Source organism: Apodemus sylvaticus, chromosome 1 (assembly GCF_947179515.1).
Source record: "Apodemus sylvaticus chromosome 1, mApoSyl1.1, whole genome shotgun sequence".
NCBI lineage: Eukaryota > Metazoa > Chordata > Mammalia > Rodentia > Muridae > Apodemus > Apodemus sylvaticus.
The window spans coordinates 14,125,470-14,142,948 of NC_067472.1; the positions used below are offsets into that span (position 1 = coordinate 14,125,470).

Consider the following 17,479-nt stretch of genomic DNA (forward strand, 5'->3'; position numbering starts at 1 on the left):
GTAAAATAAAATGGAGCAGGGGAGGGGGGTGCTGCCCAGTGGTGCAGTGTTTGCCTAGCATTCGAGAGACCCTAGGTTTAATCCTTAATACTGCAGAAACAATGTAAAGGGTTCAAAACAGGGCAGTGGAGGGTGGTTGCCCCAGTTGATCCGAACACAAGCTCAGGGCTACGCAGAGCCCTCTGCAGTGGTGATACAGGGGTGGGAAGGGAGTCACAGCCATCCTAGGGCTTGCCCCCTCTGCTTCACTCCAAAGTCTTCTCCCTTGGTTCTGCCTTTGGATACACGTCTGTCTTAGTTGGGCTTTTACTGCTGTGAACAGACACCATGACCAAGGCAACCCTTACAGAGGCAACATGTAGTTGGTGCTGGCTTACAGGTTCAGAGGTTCAGTCCATTATCATCAAGGCATGGCAGCATCCAGGCAGGCATGGTGCAGGAGCAGGCATGGTGCAGAGTTCATCTTCATCTGAAGGCTGCTAGCAGAATACTGGCTTCCAGGCAGCTAGGATGAGGGTCTTAAAGCCCACATCCACATTGACACCTACTCCAACAAGGCCACACCTCCTAATAGTGCCACTCCCTGGGCTGAGCATATACAAACCATCGTTGATACAGTCTGCCTCTGGGCAGAAGGTTTGAAAAGGTATGAAGAGCTCTTGCAATGGAGCACCTCATCAGGAGAACTGGTGTACTGGGTTTCTCTGACCCTCGAATTGTGTCCCCAGCATAGAGGAATCCTGCTTACACCTCTCCTCTTTTCCCCTGGCCCTGACAGACCCAGCTATTCTGAGTACTGGGAGAGAGTTTAGCATGACCTCACAGCTTAAGAAACTACAGGAGACCATTGAGCAGAAAACCAAGATAGGGATTGGGGATGTCATCCGAGTCCGAGGCTCTGTGCGCATGTTCCGAGGGGAGCGAGAGATCTGTGCCACCATTTATTGTAAGTATGACAAGTTTCTGCCAGATGAGCTGCTCTTGTGGGTGTGTGCTCTATAAATGCTTGTTCAGCTCAAAGTCAGACTCCCAAAAGGTTCACAGAAATCTTAATCCTGTTGGGGGAAATTATGTTTAGCCTGCTGTTTTTAGGAAAACAGCATTTTTAAGTTTTATTTTGAAGAACGTTAATTAGAAGTAAATTTGGAAACAATGAATTACTGACTCTATTTGATTGGTGAGTTTATTTTTTTTTTTTTTTGGATAGTATCATCATTTCTGAAGCACTTTGACATTTTAAATGTCAATCTAATAGGATCGAGTATTCTATTAGTTCAAAAGGATGGGGACATCTTGAACACCATGAAGCCCATCAACCATAATGAAAATAGCTAATCAGACAACCATGATGAAAATAGCTAATTAGAAGTAGTTCCAAATCACCCCTTTTGCACTGTGTTGGCTGCTTGTCAGCTGAAAATCTCAAAAGTAGCCAGGCATGATGCTACATGCCTTTAATTCTAGAACCCAGGAGACAGAGACAAACAGATCCTCCTGCATTCGAGGCCAGCCTGGTCTATATAATGAGTTACAGGCTAGCCAGGGCTACATGGGGAGACCCTGTCTCAATAAATACATATATAAGTTACAAGGGCTGTCCCAGTAGTCTGTCAGCATAACATACAGATTGCTGGTGACAGACCTGTCCCCACCCTAGATGTGCCTGTCACACACAGGGCATCGCCTTCTCTCTCAGGGGATGGCTGGAGCTGTTATGTGACTCATGTCCTAGTGGTAATGTGGACAGGGGAAGACGTTCTCTCAGAGTTACTCCTGTGGCCTCTCTTTCCTGGGTTGTTAGATAAGGTGGACGATCCTGTGTGGAACATGCAGATTGCAAGGATGCTCGAGCTACCTGAGCTCTACAAGAAGGTGTACGACCAGCCCTTCCGCAACCCGGCCCTAAAGGAAGAAGAAGCACTGAAGTAAGTCCCCTGTCCGTCATCGCGGAGAACTTGATGGCCATAGAAAGCCTGGCGGTGGAAGCCAGATGCTGGGGTCAGCCAGGGTGCAAATCATCACATATCCTCCACCTGAGTACTATGGGCTCCACCTCCCTGTGCCTCAGTTTCCTCTTCTGCAAGAGAGAGTGACTACAGCATAGAGTTACTAGGGTTGTTGTGAAGGAAACACAAGCATATTTTAATATTATATATTGTTTAGTATCTTATACTTGGAGTTACTAGAGGAGTGGAGGGAGCACAGATAAATATTTGGATGGAGGCTGAAACTTACTCAAGTTAGCTGAAAACTAGAAACTCAGATCCAGCTCAGCCAGCCTCCAGGTAAGAAGCAGGGAGAGGCCTGCACTGAGGCACAGCACAGTCCCCACCACAAAGTAACCTGGCGCCCTACACCACGACCCAGATCCTGCACCCCCCAGCCTAACACAAGGACAAACCTTGTTGGGTTGTTCTCAACAAGGATGGATCTCACTCTGATACAGAGGGGACACAACGCCCAGGAGGAATATGAATATACACACATTTGCTAAAATATGGGGGAAAGAAAATTACTTACCAGCGACTCCCCAGAGGCTTTGAGCTGGGAGGACAGAGCGAGGTGGTGTCTTACTTAGGGTTACGTTCGCTGTGATGAAACACACGCTGAAGCAGTTTAGGGAGGAAAAGGTTTGGCTTATACTCCCAGTCCACTGTTCAGCATTGAAGGAAGTCAGGACTGAGACTCACACAGGGCAGGAACCTGGAGGCAGAGCTGATGCAGAGGCCGTGGAGGGGTGCTGCCTGCTGCCTTGCTCCCCGAATCTTGCCCACCCTCCTTATAGGGGAATGCCAGACTACCAGCCTAAGGGTGGCCCCGCCCACAATAGGTTGGGCCCTCCCATGTCAATCACTAAGAAAATTTCCTGCAGGCTTGGCTGCAGCCCAGTCTTCTGGAGGCGTTTCTCAGTTGAGGTTCCCTTTCCATAGATGACTGCGGCTGTGTCAAGTTGACACAAAACTAGCCAGCACCAGGGGTACTTTTTATTCTGTCTTTTATGTTTATTTATTTTATTGGGTTAGCGGCAGAGGGGTTAGAGAGTCAGCTCAGTGGGTCAAGGTACGTGTCCCCCAAGCATGAGCACCTAAGTTCAGATCCCGCCCTAGATTAAAGTCTGGACAGGCCAGTGTGCACTGAAGGGGATGGAAGCAGGGCGGTCACTGAAGGGGATGGAAGCAGGGCGGTCAGCGGGCTTCTGTCTACTTCCTCACTCTAAAGTGGATGAGAGATCTGTTCTCAAGGGAACGGGTGGGGAAAATGAAGCAGGGCAGCAGTGTCTTCAAGTTCTAGCATCTGCACGCATGCGCGCGTGCGCACACGTGTACACACACACACACACACACGCACGCACGCACGCATGCACGCACTCGCACACAGAAAGACCACACATACACAGCATGCACACACACACACAGCACATACACAGCACACACACACACATCGCCATCGCACACAGTTTTTCTTCCACAGTAGAGAATATACTAGGACCAACCTCTTGCTAGGCGAGTGCTCTAACACTGAGCTGTACCCCAGCCCTCTCTTTAACTTTCAAACATGTAAATGAATTACTCAATAAGTCGAACAGCAAACAATGGGTATATGTAACACAGAAAGTGGAAACTCTCAGTGCCACTGCCCAGAGGCTGCCAGTGTTCTTGAGCTGGCGTGGCTCCCTTTAGATGCCTGTCTTCTGTGCATGCACAAGCATGGATGTCACCCAGATATTTGGTGGGATCTCTCCTCCCCTTGCAGACAGGGCCCTCCTTCCTGCTGTTCTTGGCCCACTTTATAATCCATCATGAGTGTCCATCAAGTGGCGCAGTTCCACCAAAGCTACACAGTGGGCACGGTCTGAATTCCCTTTTTTATAAAACCAAAACAAAAATACCCTCAACAACAACAGATCAAAACAAGCACAGTGCAGCATGGCTCTCCTTAGATAGCTTTTGGTTTCCTGTACTCCAAAAGGAGCAAAGTGATGGTTTCTTTCTGCAGGGCATTTTAAAACTTTGCTCCCTGCAGCAATAAAGACACTTTGGATCTCGCCGGCCTCACATCTTTGTTGAGTGAGAAAGTTAAAGAATTCCTCCATGAGAAGAAAGTGCAGAGCTTCTACCAGCAGGAGTTAGAGATGGTGGAGTCCTTGCAGGCTCTGGCCAGCCAGCCTGTGACCCACAGCACATGCTCTGACCAAGTAAGTGCGGCACACTGGGCATGCGGGGGTGGGGCACGCGAGTGACTGGTTTCAGAGCCACACAGGATGGACTCCAAAAGCGGAGGTCACCTGTCTAGCATGTGCCGTTTCTATTCTGGAAAGATCACTGACCACTAAGAACTTGAAATGCGCTGGACCTGCCCCTCTCTGCTCCTTATGCAGTCACATTGTGCTTAGTGTTTGAGGAGAAAATAACAGTAGGCTAAGGTCACAGCATGCAGTTGCCAGTACTCACTGAGATGGGTGTCAAATCGGGCAGCGAGATAAGAGGAGACAATCATCCTCTATCCAAGAGGATGTATTATTGATCAGAAGATGATACCCGGACCAGGGTTTTTATGACTTGCTGGTTTTTCCTTGGAAAAGGTTAATCTGTCCTGTTGTAGGAATTCAGGTAAAGGCCAGGCTGCATGCATTCAAGTCTGTAATTTATGTGCAGCGTACCGAACAGTGTCCCCATTGCTCTTGGTACAGCTCAGCCTTCTCTCTGAGTGTTCCTGGCACACTGCGTTGGGTGTTTGCTGTTTCTATGTTAGTACAAAATTAGGATTTACTAGACATTTCGGGTTTGGTCTGTTACTTATATTACTGTCGTTGGGTTCATGGCTGTTCTGTGTGGCTTGTGTATTTATTTTTTAAGTGACTAGTCTCGGCTTACAGTCATCTTCTGATGCCTCATCCCCTCTGACCGCTGCTTGCCCCTCAGTACCTCCACAGATCTGGATCTGTAACGCCGCCGGCCCCTGCTCCCTGTTCTGACCCCGGGGCATCCCTGTCTGGTGTCACTGCTACTCACCCTTCCCGTCCTCAGTTCATCGTGTCTGTGATGTCACTGCCACTGCCACTGCCACTTGTCCCTTGCAGGCCGCACCCCGTTACATCCCAGCCTGTGATGTCACTGCCACTTAGTGTTTTGTTTTGTTTTTTTCCCCACCTGTTGTAGCAGAATTGAAGAGCTGACTAGCAGGGCCTGTCTGCGTATCCTGTGCTCTTTCCACAGGACCTCAGACAGGACTGGGCAATGCAGGCTCTAGCTCTTTGTTACTGAAAGAAATGAACATTTGTTTTTTGTTTTATCTTTTTTCTTCTCTTTTCCTTTAACCCAGCCCGTCCAGGAACGTGGTGGGCGTGGCGTGTTTCCTTGCTGCCCTCTCCCGCCCTGCTCCTGATCCCACCGCCCCTCCCTGAGCGTGACCTTGGCCAAATGCTGTGCTTATATTGACAGCGTGGGTGCCACCCTTCTTGTCCCCACGTGGGAGTGCACTGTGGGCTTTAGGAGATCTCTGATTTCAGGGAGCAGCAAATCTTCCTGTTCTTTCTGTACATAGAGGTTTGCTACCATCTAAAAGCTTTCATTCCCCATACCAAGGGTGAGTTCAGGCACATAACCAGGCTCCATTCTGCAGCTCTCCTGACCCTCCTCAATAAAGCTCTCTACATCTCCTCCCTTTTTTTGTTTTAGTTTTAGTTTTAGTTTTAAGATGAGAAGATAACAAGCAAGTAGACAGTCATCCATCAAAGGATGGTGGGCATTAACCACGAGGGGGGAGTAGTGACCTGGACCTCCTAAATACTTTATGGTGTCTTTTTATGGAGGAGAGGGCTTAGGCTTCCTTGTCATTTGTTAGTCTAAGGGACTCCTTTAAACACCAACCTCTATGCAACCAGGTTTGCTTCACAGAGGACTCAGAGGCAGAAAACATGGTCCTCCCCTTGCAGTGCTTTGACTAGCGCCTCCCACTGGTGCCCATGTCTGCTTGTAAGCAAACACATAGATCTGAGTTCTGTTTCTCCAATCTTCTCTTCAGCAGCCAGGCTGCCCTGAGTGTCCTAACTTATTCTGTACGCTGCTGGTGGGACAGGTACCGTCTCACTGTCCCAGCCCCTCCCGACCTTGCTTCCTGGATTTGTTCACACACCAATTACCTCTTCCTGGCAACAGACTGTGTGCCCAGTGACCCAGGATTTCATACAGGGAGATGAGGGATAGTGTTTCAGAAAACACTCAAGTGGAGAAGGTCGTGGCTGGGAACTTTGTTCTTTGCCAAGGTTGCCTCTAGACAGCCCCGACCTCCAGTGGCCGGCTTCCCATTGTCCTTCTTTCCAGTTAGTTCATCATTTAGAAGAAGCTCAGAGTTAAGCCGACCTTCCTGGGGCTTCAGAAGCCTCTCGGTGTGTGCTCAGTAAATCTCTCCTTCTTCTCTCCCCTTCTTCTTTTCCTTTTAAAACATTTTAAATTTGTGTGTGTGTGTGTGTGTGTGTGTCTGCACATGAGTGCATGCACATGAGTGTGTGTGTGTGTGTGCATGAGGTTGAAAACAACCTGAAAGATTCAGTTCCATCCTTCTGCCACTTGGGGCCCAAGGACCAAACTCAGATCGACAGGGTAGGCAGCAGGTGCCTTTACTTGGGAGAAGCACCTTTCCAGCTGAACCTCTCCTTTTTGTATTGAGACATGGTCTCACTCTGTAGTCCAGGCTGCCCTGGAACTTGCTGCATGACCCCAGGCTAACCTCAGATTCCTGGTCCTTATTTAAGACTTTGTGTGTGCGACCATTCCCAGCTCTGAGAAAACATTAGTAAGTAGCGAGGCCCACGTTCATGTGAAGCCATGATGGCTTCAGTTAACTAGAAAGGCGTTAGGACTCCCCCAGGCAGAATGTTCTATGGCAGAGTTTTCACATGGTATCTTTTTGAAGAAACTTAGAGCAGAAAATTGTTCCTGTACAGTACTGTATATTTAAAAGGAAACCGATCCGGTGCTGTATTTGGTTCTCTTTGAAAATGATTTCTTCCATCAATTATGAATCAGTTGGTCAAATTGCCCTGCTTGAGATGTCAGTGTCCCTCGATTGAATCCCACTTAATAGCGCCCCGGGAGACTGCAGATGCTCGGAAACCCGAGAGCCCTGGGAGTCCTGTTATCACTCACGAGCACTCACTTCCCTGTCTCTCCCTTTCTTTCTTCTCATTTTTTTCCAACATCACCTTTCATAGCAAATCCAGAAACATGATAAGCCGATCTTACAGAACCATTGTTTCCCTGACAGCTAGATGAATGCTGACTGTGTGGGAGTGCAGGTTATATATATTTCAGGAAGCCACCCAGTTCCTGGCCTGAGCACCAAGTCACTGCTGAAGTCTGTGAGCAATTTTGGTTTCCTGAATCGTGCGTGTCTGTCATTGTTCTTCTGAAAATGACAAGCAAAACCACAGGTCTCAGTCCCGGAAGCTGCTAGCGTTTCAGAAGAGACCCCTGCAGTCCTTGTTCTCAGGACTGCGGCTTTTAAAGCAGTCTAGGAAGCACATCCTGAGGCCCCATGAGCAGCCTCTGGGAAGGATGCTTCCCATATTGTTTGAAGTTACTGGAGCTGAGCCATAGTTGTCTTTGTGCCCCCCCATTCCACCCCCACCCCCACCCCCGCCTGCATGCGCTTTCCCTGCTGACCCAGCCTTCCAGAGGAGGGAGCCCATGCTCATGGGAAAGATTGCCCAGCAGTGTGCAGGCAAAGCTGTGAACAGACTTGTCAAAACAGAAGCACAGCACAGTTATCAAAGTGACCCTCCAGTGGCTGGGTCCAGAGCAGACTGCCGACCCTGCCTGAATACCGGCCTGCTCAGCTGACACACGCCTAGATTGTGTTGACTCAGCACAGGAAAAGCCTGTTGGGTAAATTCATAAACCAGTCAGGCTTGGGAGTTAGTCGCAGGTAATGGAAGGTGAGACATTTCTTTTTCTTCCCTCTGCAGGTGGAGTCAAAGAACAACACCACTCCTGGCACAGCGCAGAGTGTGTTTAAGAATGCCCTGCAGATGCTTCAGGAAAAGGGACTCGTGTTCCAGAGAGACAGTGGCTCTGATAAACTGTACTACGTAAGAGACCTGCAGCCTAGTTTCCCCTCATGGCTTCCATTACAAGTGCAGTTGGGCTTAGGAATAGTCCTTGTTTCTAAGATAACCAGTCCGAGTTAAAGCTACCTCTTACCCTTTCACAATGTAACCATATCTCTGCTCTTGGGAAACAGTCTTACGCTGTAAACCCAGGCTGACCTGGAACTCCTAATCTCCTGACTCCACCTCTCCGTGGCTGGGACTGTAGGTGTGTGCCACTACTCCTAAAACCCAGTGGCTGTCTAAATATTCATCTGTACATTGACAGATATATAATTTACAAGTGTGTCCCTATGGCTTTTTGTTTTATTTAAGGAAGGAAGGGGAAGGGAAGGAACAGAAGGAAAGGGAAGGGAAGGGAAGGGAGGAAGTGTGAGTGAGCTACTTTCTAATTGAGAAGTCCTCATCCTCAGCAGACGACGATGCACTGGGAACTGTCCTGTGCACCCAGTGTGTTCACCGGCATCCCAGCCTCTCTCACTAAATGCCACTAGCATCTAGCATGTTGTGACAATCAGAAATGCCCTCGGGCATCACCAGAGGTCCCACTGCTGTGCCCCACCTGCACCGCCTTCAATGCCACTGTCTGTCCCTGGGCCTTTGTGTCCCAGAAACTGCGAGTCTGCCTCACTCTTTCTGACCAGCAGTATTTACCAGAACTTTCTAGCCATTCCTTTATGACGGACACTGTGGCGCCACATGGCTTTTGCTGTCACAAATAGTGTCTCCTGGCCCTATCTGTGTGGCTGTCTGTGTGAATTTGTGTCAGTATGTCCAAGAACAGCTCAAGCAGGACGCTTAAAGCTTTCAGGTAAGGCTCCAGTCAGCCTCCCTGAAGGCCTTGCCTGGCAGCCTCCCTTCGGAGGACCGGCATGGCTGCTCGCTTGCCTCCTTTTCAAGGTAGAGGTTTGCCTCTGGCTGCGTACCTTTGATGTTGGAGGCAGTGAGCTGAGAGTGGACCACCCGTGTCCGCAGTAGAGAAATGGCTTCAGAGTCAGATGAGAGTCCTGGATCGAGGCCGCTGGCCCGACTGCTCGCAGAGTCACTAGAGGTCCACTTAGCAGGTCATTTCCTCTTTGGAGAGGCTTGTTTTTATTTATTTAAGTGGGAGGGGTTTTCCAGTGTTGAGAGGTAAGCCAGTATAACATGTGTGCTGTCCGCTCATTCCGGGATGGGAGGGCCACCCAGGACCCCGTGGCCATTGTCACACTAAGCAGGGAAGCTCGGCTGGAGTCCTCCTAGGGATTTATGCCTCCTTCTATTCTGGGTTGGCTTCTGTGAGGTGCTGTAGAGAGCAGCCCTCCCTGGGAAGCAGCCAGGGCCACTGCAGCTGCCCAGGCGAGGTGTGGCAGGGTTGGGCACTTCCTCTAGTGAATCACCCCGGGCTGGAAGGGGTAGTCAGACAAGAACAGCCCACATCCCCTTCTGTGGCGGACTCCTCCCTCCACTCATCCCTGGTTTCTGGGTTTCCGTTCTCCTGAAGCCCTGCTGGGGACAAAGTTACAGCAGTGCCCACAGCTCTGTTTGCACCCATGTTTGCACCTTCACACTGATCTTGCGGGTCCGAAGTCATCAGGTCTCATGGGCGGCCATGGCCATCTCCTCCGCCCGGTTCTTCAGTCATGTTTCCATGCCTAGGCTCTGCTCCCCCTCCTCCTTCCTTCTTCCTCTCTTTTACATCTTCCTCCCTCCCTCCCTCCCTTCCTTCTTTTCTTCCTCCCTTCCTTCCTTCCTTCTTCCCTCCCTCCCTCCCTTCCTTTCTTTCTTCCTTCCTCCTTCTCTCCCTTCCTTCCTTCCTTCTTTCCTTCCTTCCTTCCCTCTTCCCGTCTTCTCCTCCTTCCCTCCTCGCCTTCTTCTTTTTGCTTCCTCTCCCCACCTCCCTCTCTTCCCTCTGCCCTTCCCTCTCCTCCCCCCTCTTCTCTCCTTAGTAAATTTACTGCTGAGCTGGGGATGAAGCCTGCTGCTAGCTGAGAAACATGGTTGCGTTGCGTGTGCCTGCAAGAGCAGACAGCGTTGCCGTACACAAGCTGGCTTCTCCAGCTGGCTGACTTCCCCATGCCCATGTCTTAACTCTTCCTTGTGCTTAGAAGAAGAGAAACTAAAGAAACATAAGATGGGAGGGGACCGAGAGGAAGGAGGGCTAGGGACGGGAGTGGAGGCTCCAAGCTGTGAGCTCCTTCAAAAACAAGAAAGAGGAGTATCTGCCTGAGTGGGCCCCAGCAAGCCAGCTCTGAGAGAGCTGTGTCCTTGGGGACAGAGCTGAGGGAGCCACCAGGTATCATAATCACTCTGGGGAAAGGCTTGTAGTAGTTATGGACTTTGTAGAACTGCCTCAAAGGCTGGTCTTGAATTCTGAGTAACACTGCTGTGTTCTCAAACCGCCATTCCTCTCTGGATTCTCCTTTAGGTAACCACCAAAGACAAAGACCTGCACCAGAAGATCTACCAGATCATTAAGGAAGACTGTCAGAAACCAAATCGTGAGTGTTTTGTGCTGGTGAGCTGGTGCATCCAGGGTTCCCTCCTAGAACCAGATAAAATCAGGATGCTGTGTACGGAGTGGGGAGGGAGGCAGCCAGGGCTTCTGTCCTCCTGAGACTCAGTTTCCTCTCCTCTAACACATGTTGCTTGGACTTTGGCTGGGCAGAGGAGTCAGCCTGTGGCGCTCCTTTAAACAGCCCTGGGGTTTCTGATCCTGTAGGGACGAGCTGGAGGCTGGCAGGTGAGCTCCCCCTGAGATTTCCAGCACACTGAAGTCCCCATGCTTGGCTCTGAGATGCGCTGCTTCTGGCCCCCAGTTTGTTATCCGTATCCATGCCTACCACTGCCTTTGAATGTGAAGTTGACATCCACCCTCTTTTCAGACATCAAAGCCTTTCAGTTAGGCAGGATGGTTCTTCAACTTTACAGCTCATGAATAACGAAATCCAGTCATCTTGGAAACGGATGAGTTATAAAGGAAACGGCTTAGAAACCAGCCCAGGTTTGTGGGGTTAGGTCGGCCCCTAGTGGCTAGACACTCGAATTGCAGCTAGTCTGACAACTCGCATATCAATTCACCCTAATTACAAAGAAAACATCAGTCTTGAGTCTGTATGAACATGTGAGTCTTCTAGGCGACCTTTCAGGGTCTAGCTTTTGCAAACATAGGCCAATAACAAATACTCTGTCAGCATGGTCCTGGGGGCGGAAAGGGTTGCTAGCCCTGAGTCCCCATCCTGTTCTTTCTCTCTGAAGAAGTCACTCACTCCTTTCAGACCAGGACAGACAGGCTGAGTTACCAGACAGAGTGGGGCCAGGTCATCTGCCCTGTTGTTTAGGACCCAGTGAGATCGGAACCCGATGGGGTGTGACAACTAGACTTTTAAAAAAAGAAAGAAGAAAAGCTAAAACCTCCGAGCTGCCTGTTGCTTTAGTGTTGAATGCCGTTTGGCTCATTCCCAGCAGTGATGGGGCAGCACAGGCAGGCCTGGTGACATGGGCCTGCAGCCCCAGCCCTGGGAAGGCCGAGGCAGGAGGTCAGCCAGAGTTAACACAGCGAGATGTGCTTGCTTTCTCCCCGTCCTCCTGCCTTCCTGTCCCCCTTCCTCTTAATCCTTCGTGTGTGTGTGTGTGTGTGTGTGTGTGTGTGTGTGTGTTGTGTGTGTCTGTGTATGTGTTGTGTGTGCGTTTGTCTGTTTGTGCACACTCGCGTATGCGTGTGTGTGTGAGTGTGTGTGTGTGTGTGTATGTGTGTGTGTGTTGTGTGTGTCTGTGTGTGTGTCTGTGTATGTGTTGTGTGTGCGTGTGTGTCTGTTTGTGCACACGCGCGTATGTGTGTGTGTGAGTGTGTGTGCGCGCACGTATGCGTGTGTGTGAGTGTGTGTGAGTGTGTGTGTCTGTGAGATCCGTACCTGGTGTATGTGCATGTAAGCCAAAGGAAGACTTTCAATGTCCTCTATCCCTTTCTTTCCTATTCACTCACTCTCTCTCTCTCTTTCTCTCTCTCTCTCTCTCTCTCTCTCTCTGTCTCTCGTAAAACATTATTTATATTATATTCCAAATGTTGCCCTTCATCCTGGTCCCCCCTCCACCCCCTCCAAGAGTTCTTCAACCCCCCTCCCTTTTGCCTCTGAGAGGGTGCTCCCCATCCCACCCTCTCCCCTACCTTACCTTGCCCCACCCCCACCCCCTTCTCCAGGGTATCCAGTCTCTACAGGATTAGGCACATCCTCTCCCACCGAGGCCAGACAAGGCAGTCCTCTGCTGCATGTGTGCCAGAGGCCAGCAGCCAGCGTGTGGATGCTCATTGGTTGGTCTCTGGGAGCTCCCAGGGGTCCAGTTAGTTGGCACTGTTGTTCTTCCTGTGGGGTTGCCATCCCCTTCAGCTCCTTCAGTCCTTCCCCTGTGCCCTGTCCCCTGTCCCCTGTCCTATTCTTTTAAGACAGACTTGTTCCTGAGCACGGAGGAAGGCTGGCAACGGTGCTCCAGCTCTTCTCCTGTGCCTCCCACTCCCTCCCCATGTACACAGTGCACTCCCTCCCCGTGTACACAGTGCACTCCCTCCCCGTGTACACAGTGCACTCCCTCCCCGTGCACACAGTGCACTCCCTCCCCGTGCACACAGTGCACTCCCTCCCCGTGCACACAGTGCACTCCCTCCCCGTGCACACAGTGTACTCTCCTCCCATGTACACAGTGCACTCCCTCCCCATGTACACAGTGCACTCCCTCCCCGTGCACACAGTGCACTCCCTCCCCGTGCACAGAGTGCACTCCCTCCCCGTGCACACAGTGCACTCCCTCCCCGTGTACACAGTGCACTCCCTCCCCGTGCACACAGTGCACTCCCTCCCCATGCACACAGTGTACTCTCCTCCCATGTACACAGTGCACTCCCTCCCCATGTACACAGTGCACTCCCTCCCCATGCACACAGTGCATGGATTGCAGGCTCGCCTGCAGCCATGCCTGGCTGACTTTACATGAGTATTGGAGATGTGAAATCTCAGGTCCTTATGCTTCCAAAACAAGGTGCCTCTCCAACCCACAAGACTGCCTCAAAAAGCAAAACCAATAGACAGCCTCTCTGCTGCTTCGTGAGATCCACAGCCAGGACGGATGGTCTCAGAATGCCATTCCTCCACACTGATTCCCGGCCCCTCAGCCATGTTCTTAGATGGATATGCATTGGGCCTGCAGAGCTGATAGCCTGGCACCTGTAAAGTGAACGGAAGGGGCTCCCACTTCCTTTCTTTGAAGGCCCCGCAGCAGCACAGTGAGCAGAGGCACAGGAAGATTGACAAGTTTTCCTGGAAAGATGGCTCAGTGGGTCCAAGTGCCTGCTCTGACAGCCTGATATCAGAGTTCAGATCCCTGGAGCCCACAAACAAGTTGGGTTCAGTGGCACCCGCCTGTGCTCCTAGCACCCCTATAGCAGATGGGAGGCGGTTAGGGAGCTTATGGACCAGGCCAGCGAGCCTGGAACATACAGGGCTGCAGGAGAAGACAAGGCGACTGCAAGAGCCAGCTCCGAGTTCATACCCCGCCATGGCGTGTGCACGTGTGCGCTAGTTCATACCCCAAGTTCATACCCCGCCATGGCGCGCGCACACGTGCACACGCCCCTGTAAAAGAGTTCAAGGAAATTAAAAAGCGGCAGGTTTTACACACACTGGTTGTTTAGCCCTTGCCTCGGCTAGGGAGCCTATCAGGGTGGATGGCTCTGCCACTGTCTGTAGCTGAGTGAGGGGGATCCAGCGGCAGGGAAGTGAACCAGGAAGAGGTGAGAATGAGAACTGGCTTCAGATTGGTATCGCCAGCCTGGATCAAACCTTGGGGAGTCTGGTGCCAGGGGCTTTACCGCCAGCAGACTTAAACCCAGTATAATGTGGAAAAGAGGTTTCCAGGTATAATTCACTCCCTAGTGCACAAGGTATAATTACATTGAACCTCGACTGAGGGCACATGCCTTTTTTTCCAAGAAGATGGGTTCTCAAGTTGGGCTACATGTATTAGCCTAAGGGTCTAGGGGAGGATCTGGCCGAGTCTGCTCATACAGGTAGTGTAGAGATCATTTAGGCTCCTAGCCACCTCTGGTCCTGCTTATGAGAGCTTGGGGAGCCCCTGGCTGTACAGATATTGTAACGGTCATTTAGACTATTAAGTATCTCTGGTCCTGGTTGGAGGAGCCTCTGGCTATACATGTAATTAATGTACAGGTCATTTAGATTATTAACCATTACTAGTCCTAGTTGTAAGAGTTTGATATGTTCTGGCCCAACAGCTATTGGAGATTATTGGGCTGATAATCAACTCCAATTCCCAGATTTCTGAATGGAAAAACAAATTTTACATATTTCCAATTGGAAAGACATCCTGGTTTTCCTGGAGAGCTGGGGGTGCAAGAACCTTTGAGCTCTGCTCCCAACACATGCAGGCCTCTAAGAGCTATTGGCCAATCACCTCCCCACACGGTGCAGGTGTTAAAAGACCTCACAGGAACTCTCTTTGCATTGGCTGTGACCACCTGTCTTTCTCTTGTCATAACCTGTGCCACAGAATAATAATGTATGTTGATCCATCTGGGGGTGCACGTGCAAACATACAGCCCTCCTTTCTAAAAACCTCAAGGTTGGCCTGGAATCTACATTGTCTGTACCCAGCATTGACCAATAGAGGTCATTGGCAATTGCACTGTGCATGGAGAAACGCCCCAAACTTCTAAGTGGCTACCTGCTGTTCCACAGTTGTCCAGAGAAGTCCATCTATTCATTTCATCATCCCTGCTGGGCCTTTAGTTCCTCTCCTACCTTTAATATGAAATAAGTGATGGCCTGGGGCTGAGACCACAGAGAGGGAAGTGTCTGCACTAAGCCTGCACTAAGCCAGCATCGGCTCCCTGAAGGGCTAAGGGATTTGTCCAAAACGTGGGCAGCATGTGGCGTCAGAGAGCCTGGTTGCAGAGCAGGTGACAGTGGCGTCTGCCTGAAGAATGTGACTTGATGTTGAGAGAATTCTAATTTAGGCTAGAAAGGGGTGAGAAAAATGAGGTTCCCTTTCCCGATGGGACAGTGATTGGAACCCCGGGTGCTGAAGGCTCCGTCTAGCTCTCTGCCCCTCCACTGAATATTGAAGCAGAAACTAGCAATTCCAGATGGGATCATTGAGTGCATTTTCTCTATTATAGGTGGCTTCTAGATTCAAAACCTGGATTTCAACTTTTACATGTGGTATAACAACGGTAAATTATCCTAAAAGGAGTTGTACGCTACAAATGTCTTTTGACTCTGAGAATGTTCTCATGAGTAGAAAAATTAGGCACAAAACGTGCAAATAAGCGTCTCACCTCGATTCCCTGGGAGACTCCAGCTCTTGAGCACAGCGATGCCCTTGTGTATTCGCTATAAAGGTTACCGTGGAATGTGTAAAGCACATGTAGAGAGCACTTCTACAATGACAGCATTTTGAAAGTAATGAGTAGGTTCAGCCACTAGGGGTCACAATCTAACCTTTGGTCAGCCTGGGACCTCAGGTCATGAGAGGATCCCAAGTGCGCCCTGGCCCACAGCCAGTGAACAGAACTCATTCTTGTGGGTTCCTTGACTTGCTCGAAGCCACACACAGCTGCTTCTCTGAGTGTAGGTCGGTCTCAGCTGGTGTGTGCCAGGGCTGGGGCTCTGAGACCCTCTTGGATCTTGGCATGATCCTGCCTCAGAGGCCTGGAGAGGGCCCGAGGAGGGCCTGGCCATCGCGGTCACACTTAGTGTCTGCCCTTGCCCGTAGATATAGAGAAGGGCTGCCACTTGCTGCACATCCTGAACTGCGTGCACCTCAACCTCCGCTGGGACCTGAGCAAGGCTGTGCTGCAGCAGGTGCTGGAGCTCCTGGAGGACCAGAGTGACATCGTGAGCACCGCAGACCACTACTACGCGGCCTTCTGAGCAGAGCCGAGAGCGAAGCAGGCGGCGCTACCCCAGGGTCTGCTCACAGGCATAATACAGATAATCCCATGATAAATTCTGATAGTCACAAGAACATAGGACTGGACTTCCTACTGCTTGCTGTATCCTGAGACAGATGGCTTTGATGTCAGCCATGGCACACACAAGCCCTCCTTGTCAGCTCCCTGGTGGATTTTGTGTCACTCTGAATAGAATGGGAGGAAACAGTGTTTCTGGTTTAACCGGTGTGTCTGAATTCAGTGGCCCCATCTTGATAGAGGGCATCCCAGGGTAAAGGCTCCTACACATCTGAACTGGAGAGGCAGTAGCCAGGCCACACTGTCTGAAACCCTCACACCCCAGGTTACCACACAGCCCCAGCAGGCTCCCCTGATGTGTTGAAAGCTCATATAGACCCATGTCTCCTACAGTGATTGACATTTTCCTCTAGTTCCTGAGGCTTCAGCCGTAGCAATGAGGGCTGCTGGGGCTTGCAGAACTGCACTGGAGAATAAAGAATCTGGCACATGGCTTGGTGTTTTAATGCCTTATGACTTGAAAGTTGTCTCAGAACATTTCCCTGCACTCAGAGAGGTGCCCAGCTAAATGTGTGGTCCCTCGGTGCCCCTGAAGATGGCAGAGGCTGTCAACCAGCTGTCTGGCTGATAGTGTTATTTTCATGGTTGCCGCTGAGTGAGCAGGGCGTGCCGACACTGTCCAGACAAAGTGCGGCGTGGCCCAGACAGGTGATGGAGCCGTGCCTGTGCTCGGAATGACAAGGTAAGGAAAACATGTGAGTTCTGTAGCAGGCTTGTTCCAACAGCTAGTGGCAGATCCAGCCAGCAGAAATAAAGCATGGAGGAAGATTTGGAGTTAATTACAGTCATTTTGCAGAGGGTGCATCTGCCTTAGTCTGCTGTGCTAGCTTTTGACGTAACTCGAGTCTGGATGGCTCAGCTGGGAATCCCTTGGGCCCAGGAGCTATTCCAGACCTCTGGTGACTCCTTAGTAACAGGGATGACACAGCCACCTCCTCTTCTCTGGGCTTGGAAGGGTCTCAGCTGAATAGGATCTGCATGGAAGTCTTCCAGATCAGCAGCTGGGCCGTGTGAAATGAATATCTTGATTAGTGGAGCTTTTTGGGAGGGAGCCTAGAATCAGCATAAAATGATCGTGCGCTGGGTAGAGCAGTTTCATGAGGATTCCTCTGGGAGGGGGGGATGCACAGGTGTGAAAGTCATGAATATACAAGATATCCATCGCTGTCTAATCTACAGTAATTTATATTTGGAGAAATTAAATATAAACCACACACACAGTGAAATACTACACAGCCACTAGGATGATGGCACAAATGGCTAGCCATTGTAGCTATGGCCAGTACTCAGGAGATGTGTGAGGAGAATCGAGTTACAGGGCTGTTTGTGCACTATTACGCCATTGGTATAAA

At 50.5% G+C, this 17,479-nt stretch overlaps 1 protein-coding gene across 5 annotated transcripts in view; it reads left to right on the forward strand.

Annotated features, from left to right (window-relative positions):
- Stn1 (STN1 subunit of CST complex) overlaps window positions 1-16,559 on the forward strand; it is a 35,290-nt gene extending 18,731 nt beyond the window's left edge. For all 5 annotated transcript variants that reach the window (XM_052184154.1, XM_052184127.1, XM_052184145.1 and 2 more), the window contains 6 exons: window positions 779-946; window positions 1,802-1,925; window positions 4,024-4,195; window positions 7,967-8,089; window positions 10,515-10,587; window positions 15,872-16,559. In XM_052184154.1, coding sequence (XP_052040114.1) covers window positions 779-946; window positions 1,802-1,925; window positions 4,024-4,195; window positions 7,967-8,089; window positions 10,515-10,587; window positions 15,872-16,029 — 818 coding nt within the window. In that variant the 3' untranslated portion in view covers window positions 16,030-16,559. The remainder of the gene's footprint in view (window positions 1-778; window positions 947-1,801; window positions 1,926-4,023; window positions 4,196-7,966; window positions 8,090-10,514; window positions 10,588-15,871) is intronic.
- The last annotated feature ends 920 nt before the right edge of the window (window positions 16,560-17,479 follow it).